Source organism: Aquarana catesbeiana, linkage group LG03 (assembly GCF_042186555.1).
Source record: "Aquarana catesbeiana isolate 2022-GZ linkage group LG03, ASM4218655v1, whole genome shotgun sequence".
NCBI lineage: Eukaryota > Metazoa > Chordata > Amphibia > Anura > Ranidae > Aquarana > Aquarana catesbeiana.
The window spans coordinates 620,087,823-620,103,683 of record NC_133326.1 but is presented as its reverse complement, the minus strand read 5'-3'; the positions used below and the strand labels follow the sequence as shown (position 1 = coordinate 620,103,683).

The 15,861-nt window shown below is 41.7% G+C and overlaps 1 protein-coding gene across 2 annotated transcripts in view; it reads right to left on the bottom strand.

Moving 5' to 3' along the window:
- Window positions 1–15,861, bottom strand: part of LOC141133152 (RING finger protein 112-like) — a 122,517-nt gene that overhangs the window by 91,760 nt on the left and 14,896 nt on the right. Inside the window, exons 2-3 of one of the 2 annotated variants that reach the window (XM_073622327.1) lie at window positions 5,661–5,817; window positions 3,902–4,078 (exon numbers count right to left, since the gene is read on the bottom strand). In XM_073622327.1, the coding sequence (XP_073478428.1) occupies window positions 3,902–4,078; window positions 5,661–5,817 (334 nt within the window). Of the gene's footprint in view, window positions 1–3,901; window positions 4,079–4,176; window positions 4,246–5,660; window positions 5,818–15,861 lie in introns of those variants that run through there. The other variant, XM_073622328.1, reaches the window with a different exon arrangement.

The following is a 15,861-nucleotide window of genomic DNA, read 5'->3' as shown; positions in this document are numbered from 1 at the left end:
GCTGGATTAGTTTCAGAATAGTTTTGAATATTTTTGAATAATGTTTGAATAATAAGTTATTTATTTGGTTTTTGATAATAAAAGGCCAAGCAGGCCATTTACATCCAGCAGGTGTCAGTGTTATCATTTATTAATAATGATAAGTTTGTATACATGTGTGGTTTGGGGTAGTGAGTTATCTGACTGCCCTAGTCATGCTGATCTCACAGGTTTGCTAATCTGACAGAAGACTGCTTTTACAAATCAACATCAAAACAGTGTCACGGATTTCTAAATACTGTATTTCACTATATAAGCTCAGTTTAGTGGTAAAAATAAATGTGAAATGCAAGACTTTGGTGGGTGTAAAAAGATGTTCGTTTGGCGACTTCAGACTCTATGCTTACTGCGGCAGAGTGCGGGGTGTACCAAGATGGCCTTGACAGAGCATCACTTTCGTTACAAGTTTTGACGGGTCACCTAATCTGACGGAATGCCTGCCTGTAATGTGAAATGCTTGCGACACTCTCAAGACACCCAGAACACTGTGTTAGTTAGCCGCAGATTGCAAAAAACTATGGTACCCAAATTCTCCATGGGTGACGCTTTAAAAGCCTTTACAGATAATGAGTTTAGAGTTAAAAATGAATTATGGCCCTAGGATTATTTCTCTCATTCTGACATTTGTGGTAATATCTGAAATATGAGGGGCAATTCATGTTTACATGCACATGTGTGCCCTATGCTGCGCATATGCACATAGCTCCCAACTGTCCCTGATTTTGAGGGACTGTCCCTGATTTGGAGTAATGTCCCTCTGTCCCTCATTCCTCCTCATTTGTCCCTCATTTTGGTCTGATCTCTATAGCTATATATAAAATGCACTTTTTATCTATCAAAAAGTGTTTCACAGTGCTAAACCTTTGATCCAATTTCTAAATTGCTGTGTTTGTCAATTCCAAAAGCCAATATAAAGGAATAGTAGTGGTAAAAAAAACACTTGTGGGTTTAACCAATCTTGTTTTTTTTTTGTACATTCTCCTTTAAGGGGGCGTGGTAAGTGGTGTGTCCTATGCCTGCATACTTTTGCTGATGGGTGTCCCTCATTCCCAGCTCAAAAAGTTAGGAGGTATGTATACATTGTGATGTCTACAGGAGCAACAGGGTCGCTTTTACATTTTTTTTATTATAATTCATTTTTCAATGTTTTAATGTTTCAATGTTTTAAAACATTTTTAAATTAACTTTATTTCTATCACAAGGTAGGTAACAAGCCCTCTACGTACTAACAGGGTAAGCTGACAGGTCAAGTTTATGGAGACATCAGGGGTTTATGAGACCACCAATGTCTTCTCTGCCCTCCACTGCAGTAAGTCAACCACAGATCATGCTTGATTAGCTCGTTCCCCAGCTACAGTAGCCAGGGAAGGATAGCCCTGAGCTAGGAAGTGATGTAATACACATCTCTTTCAAGTTCATTAGTCACAGAGGAGATTGGGGAACAGATGTTTCTCCTCCTGCTTTCAATAGTAAGTGGATTTACTGAGGTCTTAGGCTTCCTAAAGGTACGGGAGAGCCTGGGAACCACTGCGGGTTAGTGGCATCTTCGTAGTGCAGAAAAGTGATCAGAGTGCTCTAGAGCCGCCAGGATCACTTCTACTTGAAAGCTGATTGCTGGATGTAAAACTCAATACCAAACTGGCAGCTGCAGCAGCCTGAATTAGTTTTAACCCCTTGAATACCAGGAATTTTTTAAACGTACAAAGGTTTTTACAGCAGTTCAAAAATCCAGGGATATACACACAGACACAGGTACAACATTAATGGGTAAGCAGAATGTAACAAAGTCTCAGCTTGTTATAAAATTACACGCACCGAGTGGACTACAATTACATCACCAAAACTGATATAATCAAAAAATGGGATACGGTACAAAAAAACTTGAATATGCAATTAAAATGTATTAACCACTTCAGCCCCGGCAGGTTTTACTCCCTTAATGACCAGGCCATTTTTTGCAAAACGGCACTGCGTTATTTTAACAGACAATTGCGCAATTGTGCGACGCTGTACTCAAATATAATTGATGTCCTTTTTTTCCCACAAATAGAGATTTCTTTTGGTGGTATTTAAACACCTCTGCTGTTTTTATTTTTTGCGCTATAAACAAAAAAGACCTGCAATTTTGGAAAAAAAAACTATATTTTTTATTTTCTGCTATAATACATATCCAAAAAAAATTGTAAAAGATCAAATTTCTTCATCAATTTAGGCCAATATATATTCTTCTACATATTTTTGGTAAAAAAAATACCAATAAGCGTATATTGATTGGGTTGCGCAAAATTTATAGCGTCTACAAACTACGGGCTAGATTTACGGGCTTTTCATTTTTTAATTGTTTTTACTGGTAATGGTGGCTATCGGCAATTTTTAGTGGGACTGCAACATTGCGGCGGACAAATTGACACTAAGTGACACTTTTTGGGGACCAGTAACACCAATACAGTGATCAGTGCTAAAAAAAATGCACTGTTACTGTATAAATGACACTGGCAGGGAAGGGGTTAACATCAGAGGCGATCAAAGGGTTAAGAGTGTTCCCTGGGAGTGTTTTCTAACTGTGTGGGGGATGGACTGACAGGAAGAACACAAAGATCAGTGTTCCTGCTTACAGGGAACAAATGATCTCTGTGTACTTCCATGTCAGAAAGGGGATCTGCCTTGTTTACATAGGCAGATCCCCGTTCTGCCTCTCTGTGGAGCGATTGCAGGTGGCAGGTGGACATCGGGTCCAAGTTTTTTTACCCATATCCCAGTTTCAATTAGAGAGATAGAGCAAACATCACATTGATGGATAGGTTTTTTAGCAGATAAGTACAATGGAGTCATGGATGTCCGCAGAACTTTTTTCAGTGGTGGGCTTCATTTTAAGGTCACCCATGCTCCGGCCCTTTTCAACTGTCATTATAACGGTCAAAGACTGCAGACATAGTACAAATACACGCAAATACATTACACCTCCATACAACCGATTACACCCAGATACATTACACCCCCCCATACACACAGATTACACATGGATACAATACACCCCCATACACCCAGATACATTACACCCTGATACACACAGATACATTACATCCGGATACACCCAGATAGATTATACCCAGATACATTACACCCCGATACACCCAGATACATTACACCCCGATACACCCAGATACATTACACCCCCATACACCCAGATACATTACACCCCCATACACCCAGAAGCATTACACCCCATACACCCAGATACATTACACCCCATACACACAGATACATTACACCCCCATACACCCAGATAGATTATACCCAGATACATTACACCCCGATACACCCAGATACATTACACCCCCATACACCCAGATAGATTATACCCAGATACATTACACCCCGATACACCCAGATACATTACACCCGATACACCCAGATACATTACACCCCCATACACCCAGATACATTACACCCCCATACACCCAGAAACATTACACCCCCATACACCCAGATACATTACACCCAATACACACAGATACATTACACCCTCATACACCCAGATACATTACACCCCCATACACCCAGATACATTACACCCCCATGTTGTGTATGTGACTCCCCGGACTGGGACATGCAGCGAGGTGCCCCCAACTGATTGTGCGCGCTTGCCTATAGGTAGCACCAGCCCTGCCGGGGGGGTGCACTTGACACCCCTTGCCCCTACCTGTGGATGCCCAGGTTTGGAGTTCAGATTTAACAAAGGGGAAAAAAGGCTGTTTGTCTTGAAATAGCCATGTTCGTAGCACAACTTCTCTTCGTATTATTTTCAATGAGCCTGATCTATAGTATAAAACTGAACAAGTTACTTATCTGTCAGTCTTACCATATTACGAAGGGCTCTCATAAAACAGTTCATTAGTAATGATTTTCCTGTTCGTCTTTTTCCAATCACGCTAATCACATAGACTGGGCGGTCGTCACATTCCAAGAAACATCTCTTTACTGCAGATTCATTTAGATGCAATTGTCCAGTCCTGTTTACCGATACCAGTTGTAGAGGCTGTCCAGGGAAATTAAAGAATCAAAGTCAGAAATCTCTGCAAGTGGATCTGAAGTCAAATAACAAATGCTCATATCAGGGAATTTATTTTAGCTTGCCATTGTCTGAATTGGGCCTCATTAGGGATGAGCCAAACACCCCCCGGTTCGGTTCGCACCAGAACACTGTGAACAGACAAAAAAATGTGTACACACGAACACTGTTAAAGTCTATGTGACACGAACATGAAAAATCAAAAGTGCTCATTTTAAAGGCTTATATACAAGTTATTGCCATAAAAAGTGTTTGGGGACCCGGGTACTGCCCCAGGGGACATGTATCAATGCACCTGTGATGGTGGAGGTGAGCAGTGATGACTAGGCCTCACTTAACAACGTCCTGGAAGTACCTAGCAACGTCCTGGCAGTATTCCAGTCAGGTTTCATAAGGTATGTAAATGGCCTACACCTATAGCAAGGGCCTTATTCAACTTTAGTCAGAGCTGCATAGTTTGTTTTTATCTATAGATGCCCCTTATCTGCATAGGCAGTTTTGTGGTAAAGGTGAACTATCCATTTAACATCAGTACATGGTACAACAGACACGTTAAGAATATGAAATGTTGGAGTAGTGCCGCGTACACACGACCGGACTTTCCAGCAAACTAGGTCCCACGGTCTTCCCGACGGACTTTCGGCAGAGGACCGACGGACTTTCAGAACGAATGGACTTGGCCACACATGATCGGACTAAGTCTGATCAAAAGTCCGTTCATTTCGTACGTGATGACATAAACGGGACAAAAAAAGAAAGTTCAATAGCCAGTAGCCAATAGCTTCCCTTGCGTCGTATTTGGTACGTCGGACCAGAACACAGACGAACAGTTTTCCCGATTTTTAGTCCGTCGGACAGATTCGAAACATGTTCTATTTCTAGGTCCGTCTGATTTTTTACCCAAAAAACGATCGGACTAGCCCACACATGATCGGATTGTCCGACGGACTAATCCCGTCGGACCTAGTTTGCCGGAATGTCCGGTCGTGTGTACGCGGCATCAGAAACACTTCAGGCCTCATGCACACTGGACGTTTTTTCAGCTGCTGCTAGGGGCGTCTGGTATTTTCTTTTTCTGCCTCTAAACTCCCCTGCATGTTAGTCTATGGTGTCCATGAACACATAGGTTTTTAGAGAAGCTTAGAAGGAAAAAAAAAAAACCACTGCCAGTGCGTCCAGGAGCATCAAAATCTTGACAGAAAAAATGCTTGATGCTTCTAAACGCATCCAAAAGCGTGTTAAAGCTAGGCATGTTTAGCACATGAGCGTTAATGCATTTGGCCAGAATAAATCATTATGGCTATTTAGAAGAATGGCCCAAGTGCTTGATGCCTGTAAACAAGCCTCAACGTGTTAGACACTTTTACAAGCATCAGGCCCTTTTTCTGCCAAAACGCTGCTACCAGGAGGAATGACTTCTAGGAGAGTTGGCAAAATGTCCTGTGTGCTTGAGGCCTTTAAAGCCCCACAATCTTTTCCACCAGAAGTAAACAGGCTAATGTACATAGTGAATCACATTTCATATTTGTCCATTCACTAGGGCTCCTACCTGGTTGAAGTAACATGTCGGGCATTTGTTTTCAGAGAAGGATGGTGTAGCTCGGTATTTTGTGATGCAAGGCCAGCAAAACACGTGTTTACATGGGTTATACATATAATCCTCCACGTCTTCAGCACACAGGTCACAGATAACAAGGGCTCCGGCACTGATTGGCATAGACATGTATTAAACATAACAAAACATGAGGTAGGAATTCATTGAATAATACACATAGTTACTTAAAGTGTTACTAAGCCCAGAACCTGCATTAACTATATCTGGTCTCCCACAGTACACAGAACATGGAAATGCTATTCTTTTAGTAAATATAAACTGCTAAATGCCTTTTCTCCTCAGCAGTATATAGCAGTCTTGTGACTTCTATTAGTTCCTAGTAAAGCTTCTAGGAGGCGTTTTCATTCTCCCCTGATCCTCTGTCTGGACATGTCTGGACAGTGCTGATTGGCCCTGTGCTAATTACATGCACCCTCCCAAGAAAAAAAAAAAACTCTCCAGCAATACACACCAAACTGAGCATGTGCAGCCTGTCTTCTGGCTCTGTAAATATCAGGTTATTTTTTGGAGACAGTGGAAGAAGAGGAGGATCAAACAGCCTTTATACACAATGCAAAGGATTAACCCCTTAGGTTCCACAGTGAGTATAACAAGCATGCTTCACTGCATATACAGACTGATTTTACTGTTGTGGGTTTAGTAACACTTTAACAATTTATGATTTTGTTGTGCTTTTAGGACCATCCAATATCTTTGAGACACGAATACCAATAATATTTTCACTAATTTTGGATTCCCTTATGGACTGATCACTGTTTATTTGGAACTCTTTATGGACTGATCACTGTTATATATATATCGCATTCTTATTTTGGTCATATTATTTTATTAGCGTGGAAATCTTTTAGTTTTTATAACTTGATGTATTCCTATCTTTTGGGAAATCTTCCTGACTATACCTTTTATTATGTCCTCAGATCCAGAGTCCTTTCAGGCCGCGTACACACGGGCGGACTTTTCGACCGGATTTGTCCGACAGACTTTCCAGCGGACTTTCGACAGACTTTTGGCGGACTTCCGACAGACTTTTTAACGAACAGACTTGCCTATACACGATCACACCAAAGTCCGACAGATTCGTATGTGATGACGTACACCGGACTAAAATAAGGAAGTTGATAGCCAGTAGCCAATAGCTGCCCTAGCGTCGGTTTTTGTCCGTCGGACTAGCATACATACAGGCGGCTTTCTGGGTCTGGCGGAGTTACAATGTAAAGATTTGAAGCATGTTCCAAATCTAAAGTCCGTCAGATTTGCGACTGGAAAAGTCCGCTGAAGGTCCGGTGAAGCCCACACACGATCGGATTGTCCACCGTATTTGGTTCGTCGGACAAGTCTGGCCGAAAAGTCAGACCGTGTGTACGCTGCATCAGAAATCCTCCTTTATTCCTAATATTTGCCTAATATTAGAATTTTTTATTTTTTATGGTTTACTTTGGATATGAGCAGTTTGAATAAATATTTTTTGTAAGTATGTACTTTAGTTTCATCATTTTTGGGGTGGATGATTGATGGAATAATGTGGGTTACGCTGAGGCGTATATATCCCTGATGGGCTAAATTGTCATCCTGTGGCATTTGGAGGCCGCTTTATTGGTTCTGCTGAGCTAGAGGGGATGGAGGGGTGGACAGAGGCTCTATCCCTTTCCATACTTACCCTCCCCTCTCCCCCCCCCTTTTTTTCCCCTCTTCCCCTATTCTGTCTTCCCCGCTCTCTTCTTCCTTCTTGAGTTTAAAATTAAAAACACAGGGTACTTTCACATTTGTACAATTTATCTCTCTCCGTTTGGTTCTCACTGCTCTGAAGGACCTTGTGATGAATCAAAACCTGACTATGTTGGAACATGGTTCTCTCCTGTGGAACCCCAACATGGGCATGTTGTTACTTCTAATGTTTATGCAATACGTTCTCTGTATTGATGAAAAATAAAGAAATGAAAAAAAAAAAGAATAATGTTAGTTGACTATATCTTTATTTATATTTTATTGTGTGTGTGTATATATATATGTGTATATATATATTCACTGAGGTGAATATGATACAGTATTCACTTTAAAGGTTAATGCAGGGTTCCTGGACTATCGCTTTTGAGCGGAGAAAGCTGTGTTTTTGGTTTTCCCTGGATTCTGTAGTTCTGGATCAGAACCTTCAATACTGTCTCTGGATTTTACCAGGTGCCTGCAACCTGTCTCAGTACATGGGTGTGCAGGGTCGTTATATACTCAAACCTGAGGATAGTTCAGAGCTCCCAGTTTGGAAACAGTGTGGAAGACAGGTTTCACCCAGGGGTCAGAGCTGCCCAAGCAGCCAAGTGGAATGGTAAGATTGTTGCTGTTATAAATGCATACTCCCCAACTTTCTGAAATGGGAACAAGGTATGCCTATTAGCAAAAGTATGTAGACATAGGACACCCCACCTGCCATGCCCCCCTAAAGGAGAATTGTACAAAAAAAATATTAGTTAAACCCAAAAGTTCTTTTTTACCACTGTAGCACCCTCTAGGTAGGTAGGTGCTAGAGACAGGAGATCTCAACCAGGGGTCAGGAGGATGCTTATCCAGAGGCCAGGATTGGTTCGTGCAGCATAGCGCTGCAACTAAAGCCTAAGAGATCCAAGTGAACCAGGAGAGCTGGACAACACAGTCAGAGGGACTGGTAAGAAGAGCTATTTTTGTTTGACTGGTCATATTAATGTGGAAAAACCCCTGCATGAGCAACTGATATCTATGTGAATGTTCTGTTTTATTTAACCACTTCAGCCCCAGAAGATTTTACCCCCTTCCTGACCAGAGCACTTTTTACAATTTGGCACTGCGTCACTTTAACTGACAATTGCGCAGTCATGCAATGCTGTACCCAAACAAAATTTCCGTCCTTTTTTCCCCACAAATAGAGCTTTCTTTTGGTGGTATTTGATCACCTCTGTGGTTTTTATTTTTTTGTGCTACAAAAAAGAGCGACAATTTTGAAAAAAAAAAAAATTATTTTTTGCTATATAATATCCTCAAATAAAAAAAACTAATTTCTTCATCAGTTTAGGCCAATATATATTCTTCTACATATTTCTGGTAAAAAAAATTGCAATAAGCGTATATTGATTGGTTTGCGAAAAATGTATAGCGTCTACAAACTTTACGAAAGATTTATGGCATTTTAATTTTTTTTACTGGTAAAAGCGGGTGATCTGTGATTTTTAGCAGTACTGCGACATTGCAACGGACAGATCAAACACTTTTGACACATTTTTGGGACCATTGACATTTATACAGCGATCAGTGGTATAAATATGCATTGATTACTGTGTAAATGTCACTGGTAGGGAAGGGGTTAACACTAGGGGGGCGATCAAGGGGTTAAATGTGTGTTCCCTCAATGTGTTCTAACTGTATGGGGATAGGACTGACTGGGGGAGGAGACATATTGTTGTTCCTACTTAGTAGGTACAAACGATATGTCTCCTCTCCCCTGACAGAACAGGGATTTGTGTGTTGTACACACACAAATTCCTGTGCTGGCTCTCGTGCATGCAATTTCGCATGGCCAGTGGATCCCCCCGCCATGCAGCAGGCGAGCGCACCCTCTGGCAGCTTCTAAAGGGAAAGCCGTACCCATACGGGGTTTCGCCCAGGAGAGCCATTGTGCCGCAGTATCCAGCATCCTGCATTGGGTATGACCATGTGTTTGGGGCTGCTGTTACCCCTGGCAACAGGACATTTGTTTGGCTGGCAGTAGGTGTTGGAGAGTCCAAAAAGGCTGTAATGCTGGACCATGACCAAGTGGGGGCATTAGCCTGTGAGAGCACTGCAAAGAAGAGACATTGCCCTTAATTGAAGACTGCAACACCTGCCAAGTGGAATGGTAAGATTGTTGCTGTTACAAATGCATACTTCCCAACTTTCTGAGATGGGAACAAGGTATGCCTATTACCAAAAGTATGTAGACATAGGACACCCCACCTGCCATTCCCCCCTAAAAGAGAATTGTACAAAAAAAAATTAGTTAAACCCAAAAGTGTTTTTTTTTACCACTGTAGCACCCTCTAGGTAGGTAGGTGCTAGAGTAGGATTTTTTGTCTTAGGGTAGGCAAATTTAGGCAGGCCTGGCTGCCAGACAGGCCTGTTTGTTTTGATCTAGGTTGTGAGTGGCTCAGGATAGCAGCTGGTGACTCACAGGTAGCATCACTAAGACCTCCCTCTTCTTTCTAGAGCTTCATGGAAGGTACTGGAAAGAGAGGAGGAGAGGAGAGGTGGAGCTGCTTGGGGTGTTCTAAGGAGCCCTGACCAATCCCCAACCTAGGGCTGGTGAGTGACAAACACAGTCAGGAGGACTGGGGAGGCATGCCTGAGACGACTGGAAGCATGTAGTCTGGGATGAGTGCAGAGCCATTCGAGTGGACTGTGTTGTCAAGGGCAGTGGAGAAGGGCAGCTGCAGTCAGGGGGGCTGGCAGGGCCTGAAGATGGGTTACTGGGCTTAGTAACCAGAGATAGGACAGCTAGCACTAGAGACTTTCTATCTGCTACACTATAGGGGCCCGCTGTCCCTGCCTGCAAAAGGCTGTTGCTAAAGGCCTGGCTTAGTCAGTCAGGCCCAACCACATTGTGCTAGCTGTGCCTGGAAATTAGAGAGGAAGCGATGTGCAGGAGGAGAAATGGAGTGAACCTACTGAACTGTACATAGGTATCCCAAGCAAATTGCTATTATTTCCACTGGGCATTCCATATTTCCCCTACCCCATCCATGTTCAATTCCCTCAATAAATATAAAAACAAAGCTGACAGACTGTTCATTGTCTTGGAGTGTCTGGGAAGTGACCACTTAGCAGCCCCTATGGGGGTACCGCTACACCACTACTTTTCCTTTATACTGGCTTTTGACATTTATAAATGCAGAAATTTAGAAATTTGATGAAAGGTTTAGCACTGGGAAACACTTTTTATAGAGATAAAAATATGCATTTTATATACATCTCTATAGATCAGACCAAAATGAGGGACAAATGAGGAGGAAAGAGGGACAGAGGAACTTTGTTCCAAATCAGGAACAGTCCCTTTAAAATCAGGGACAGTTGGGAGCTCTGCAAATGTGAAAGAGACTGGGTATGGGTCTAATCCCGGTGAAGTGGGAGTAAGTCTGGCGAGGATTGCTTCTAGTGAAGAAAGAGACTTGTTGCAATACAATACTCTGTGTAGTAGCAAAGCACAGCTTAGAGCAAGATTGAGGACTGTTAAGAACTTGTCTCCATGCAGCGTTGTATGGAGCAGGGAGGCAAGCGTTAAAACTAAATGTGATGGTGTGTTGCTTATTAATAAGTCTGGAAATGCTGATATTTTTCCCCTGTGTTGGGGTTTAAGAGTGAAATATGTTCTGTGGATGAGACAGAACTGATTCAGCAGAGTGCTGTGGCAGATATGTCAGGGGTGACCACTGAGGTATGCGTGACATCGCCCTAGTAACCATGACAGGTGCAATAGAGGTGTCCCTGGAGACCTCCCAGGAGCTCACGGTGTGGGAGCTTGATGTTTCCCAGGGCAACTATGTAGAAACCCAGACGGGCGAGAGTGTTTCCTGTAAGGTGAAAAGTGATGTACTGAATGTTTCACAGGTTCAAGCTGGTAATGGGCTAAGACAGCCTGTGAAAGTCAGGAATGATGACGTTGAAAAATGTATTACTGTTAATGATGATGAAGGTGGGATATCTCCCATGGTAACCAGAGGCAATGCTGCTGGGTTGTCCCTGGAAATCTCACAAGGGCTCTGTGTGTTGGTGCCGGTGATTCCCCAGGATAGCTCTGATACTGATCTGGGGGAACAGAATGGGGAATCAGCTCAAATGGCAGAACTTGTATTATCAGCCCTGGTTCACACCTGTGCGATTTTTTTAATACAATTTGACGGTTCAAAATCGCATGACAAGTCGTACCCCATTGCTGGCAATGGAATCGTTCAAATCGTTGAAAAAGGTTCCTGCACTACTTTTTTGCAATTTCATTGTGACTTGCATTGACTTCTGTTAAATTACATCACAAGCTGCAATGTAATCGGAGGTCCAAATCTCACTGATCTTTGGCTTTGAAATTGCACTGAAGTAGCGTGATTTCAAAGCCGCACTGGTGTGAACCAGGGCTTAGAGTCTGATGTTGTTAAAAGTGACTTGCGCAAGGTGTTTGCTGCTAAGCCACTCTGTCCGCCTCTGTCTCCTTGGGCAGATGGAACTGTGCTGCAGAATACCAGAGACTAGAGCACAGACAGGATAGACTGGGATAGTTTGGCCATAAAGTTTGTGGCATTACTGAAGGAAGCATTTATGTATAACAAAGGGGTGGACGTGACAGCTGCTGTGCCAAATGGAGGGTCTGCAGAGCAGCCAGAGGTCAAGGGTGCATTGGATGTTGCAGAAGTTAATCCCCTCCAGCCAGGAGGACCAGATAGGGGCGAATGCCTGCATAGATTTTGTATCAAGTATCTCATTTACAAAGGTTTTTATTGACAAATAGCATAAGTATACAGATCCAACTGACTTGGATAATAAACCGTACATGTGACATAACTTGAGGAACGGTTTCAAAGTACAAAGTAGTGAGAGAGAATTGAGTGATAAATAGAGGGTGCTAGATAGTGGTTAATATTATCAAAAATACTAAAAGAAAAATAACAAGTGATGTGAATTGTTAAGCAATGGTTGTACATATAAACCTAAGTGATATAATACAACAATAATAAACAAAAAGGTATAAAAATATATGCAGACAATCAATCACAAAAACATAACAATCGTGAGTAGATAGTCCCAAACAAGGAAAGAAACACAGTTCTATTATAGCCAAAGTGATCTTCTGTGTATATAATCTTCTAAGCAAATAGTAAGATATGCTTCACCAAGAGATGACACCCAACACTGCTGGATATTAAATCTGCTTACCAGATGTAATTGACTTATTTTGTTACAAAAAAAAGTCACAAAACACTTGTACAGGATAGTGCCTGCTCACATGGATAGACTGGAGATGAATAGGAAAGCTTCCTCCCCGGGTAGTTAGGCATGGGATATATAAAAGACAGTAGAGATATCCATAGCGTAATTCAGTTTATTAAAAAGCTAAAAACATAAAAGAGAGCCAAGAGGCCTCTTACATTTGATGGTGCCTACCCGGTACTGGGGCTGCTAGCTTTTCGGTAGTGGGACTGTGTATGGATGCCGTAGAGCCACCTCCGTGGTCGGCGTGCGTTCCACCCGTCAACAGCAACAACCAGGAATGCTGGATGTGACGTAGGATGACGTGACCAGGTACCGCTCCGACGTACATTTCGTAATAAAGTCTTCAGGAAGCATACCTTGGTTACTAGGATACATGTTACTTATAGTCAATGGGGGCTGGATTAGGGGCGTGATAATTATAGAATAGGGAACTCATGTTACGCAGCCACGGTTCCAGTTTACATTGCTTGCAGCTAATAACGCTTATATACACAACCATAGGAGTACAATAACTTTGATTCACTATTTATGAGTAAAACATTTGATGGAGCATCTTACTTATAGTCAAAAGGGGCTGGATTAGGGGCGTGATGATTATAGAAATAGGGACTCATATTACGCAGCCACAGTGCTGATTAACATTGCTTTGCAGCTGATATCTCTTGTACACACATCCATAGGAGTACAATAACTTCAATTCACCTTTCAAGTAAAACATTTGATGGGACTTATCAAAAGCCCATTACAAAAAAGCAAATGGGACAGAAAAATTGCAAAACAATACCCCAATATAAATAAATCAGCATCATAGGGGTATAAATCTGATCATAAAATTGGAGAGCCAGGGGGAAGAGGGTATGTACACACATGCTGAGGTTTAAGCGTTTGCCAAAAAGCAATTTAGATCTAATTCAATGTTCATCCCAAAAGGCTGCATAGTGTGCAATTTATACAGCCAATAGATTTCATTTTGCGAGATGGATCTCTTCATGTGCGTACCCCTCCAATGTTTTCATATTTTATCTATACCATAAAAAGTTAAAAGAGTCAGATCACTATTGTGAAAGAGTTTAAAGTATCTGGAGACACTATGGTTGAGAAAACCTTTTTTAATGTTTGCAATGTGCTTATAAATTCTAATCTTTAACTGGAGTGTGGTTCTACCCACATATTGTAGGGAACATGGACACTCCAGAACATATGTCACATGATCTGAGTAACACGTGATAAGAGGTTTGATTTTAAATTCTTGTTTGGTAACCAACGATTGGAAATGGGAGATCTTTTTGTTAGTGCCTGGTTTTTTAGTTGTTTTGCAGGCCTTACATCTAGTGCAGTAATGAAAGCCAGACCCATCCAAAAAAGTAGATGGTTTTGTTGGAGGGTCTGGGACATTGCGGGCAATAAGGTTCCTTAGTCCGGGGGCTTTTCTATAGATAAATTTTGGTTTTGCTGATAATGAAGATTGTAAATCCTTATCTTTAAGCAAAATTGGCCAAAATCTTTTGAAAATGGTTTCCACTTGTTTGTACTGTTGGTGGAAGCCTGATATAAACATCACCTCCCTTTTTACTTTTTTGGTTTGGTAACTAGAAGTGTTTGTCTATCCATTGCTGAAACCTACTCTAGAAGTTTCTCAAGTGTCCGCAATGGGTAGCCCTTCTCCAAAAACCTACTAGTGAGTACTTCTACCTGTAGAAAAAAATCAACATCGTTGTCACAGTTGCGCCTAAGGCGCATATATTGTCCTTTTGGGACAGCCCCTATCCACTGTGGATGGTGGCAACTGTGAGTCGGCATAAAGGCATTCCTATCAGTCTCTTTAAAGAAGGTCTTTGTGCCAATGGTATTCTGGTGTTTAGTGAGCGTGAGATCCAAATAGTTAGCAGTCACTAGATTGCATTCTGTCGTGAACTTTAGGCCATATTTATTGCTATTAATTTTTCCCCAAAAATCTAAAAAACTTATGTAAGAGCCCTCCCATAACAGAATGATGTCATCAATGTACCTTTCTATAAAAAAGAAGCAACTTAGTTCTATTTTTAAAGATTGTTTCCGATTCCCATTTATTTAATGTGATATTCACCACTAGGGATGAGCATTATGTTCGGGTCGAACACGAGTTCGACTCGAACATTGGCTGTTCAAGCGTTCGTCGAAATACGAACATTATGGGACGTATGCGCCAAATTCGAGCGGCACGACATCGCAGTGCATTGCTGTCTGATGATTGGCCAAGCATGCACTGTGACCCGCATGCTTTGGCCAATCACAGCGCCGTCAGCATAGAGAGCCATAATTGGCCAAAGGCATGGTGCCTTTGGCCAATTATGGCTCAGGGGGTCAAGTCCACGCCCCACACACTATATAAGGCCGCCTGCACATCGGCCCTGTGCAGTGTGTTGCTGGCGTTGAGCGAGAGAGTGTCATTTCATTTAGAATGAGCAGGCAGGTGATTCAGTTAGCCGCAGTGTATTTAATATATATATATACAGTCAGTCTCGTATATATATATATATATCCACTGTATCCAGTTTAGCTAGATCTGACTGCAGTCCGTTCCTGGTGTACTGTTTCTAATATACTTCAGGCAGGCAGGCGATTCAGCTAGCTGTAGTGCATTTAATATATATATACAGTGGATGTATATATATACGAGACTGTGTGTATATATATATATATATATATATATATATATATATATATATATATATATATGTGTGTGTGTGTGTGTGTATATATATATATATATATATATATATATATATATATATATATATACAGTCTCGTATATATATACATCCACTGTATCCAGTGTAGCTAGATCTGACTGCAGGCTGTTCCTGGTGTACTTTTTCTAATATACTGTCAGGCAGGCAGGTGATTCAGTGAGCTGTAGTGCATAAAATATATATACAGTCTCCTACATATATATCCACTGCATTCTAGTCTAGCCAAGCCTATATCTGACTGCAGGCCATTCCTGGTGTACGTTTTCAAACACACTTTCAGGCAGGCAGGCAGGCAGGTGATTCAGTAATCTGCAGTGCATTAAATACATATATACAGTCTCCTACATATATATATATATCCACTGCATTCCAGTCTAGCCAAGCCTATATCTGACTGCAGGCCATTCCTGGTGTACATTTTCAAA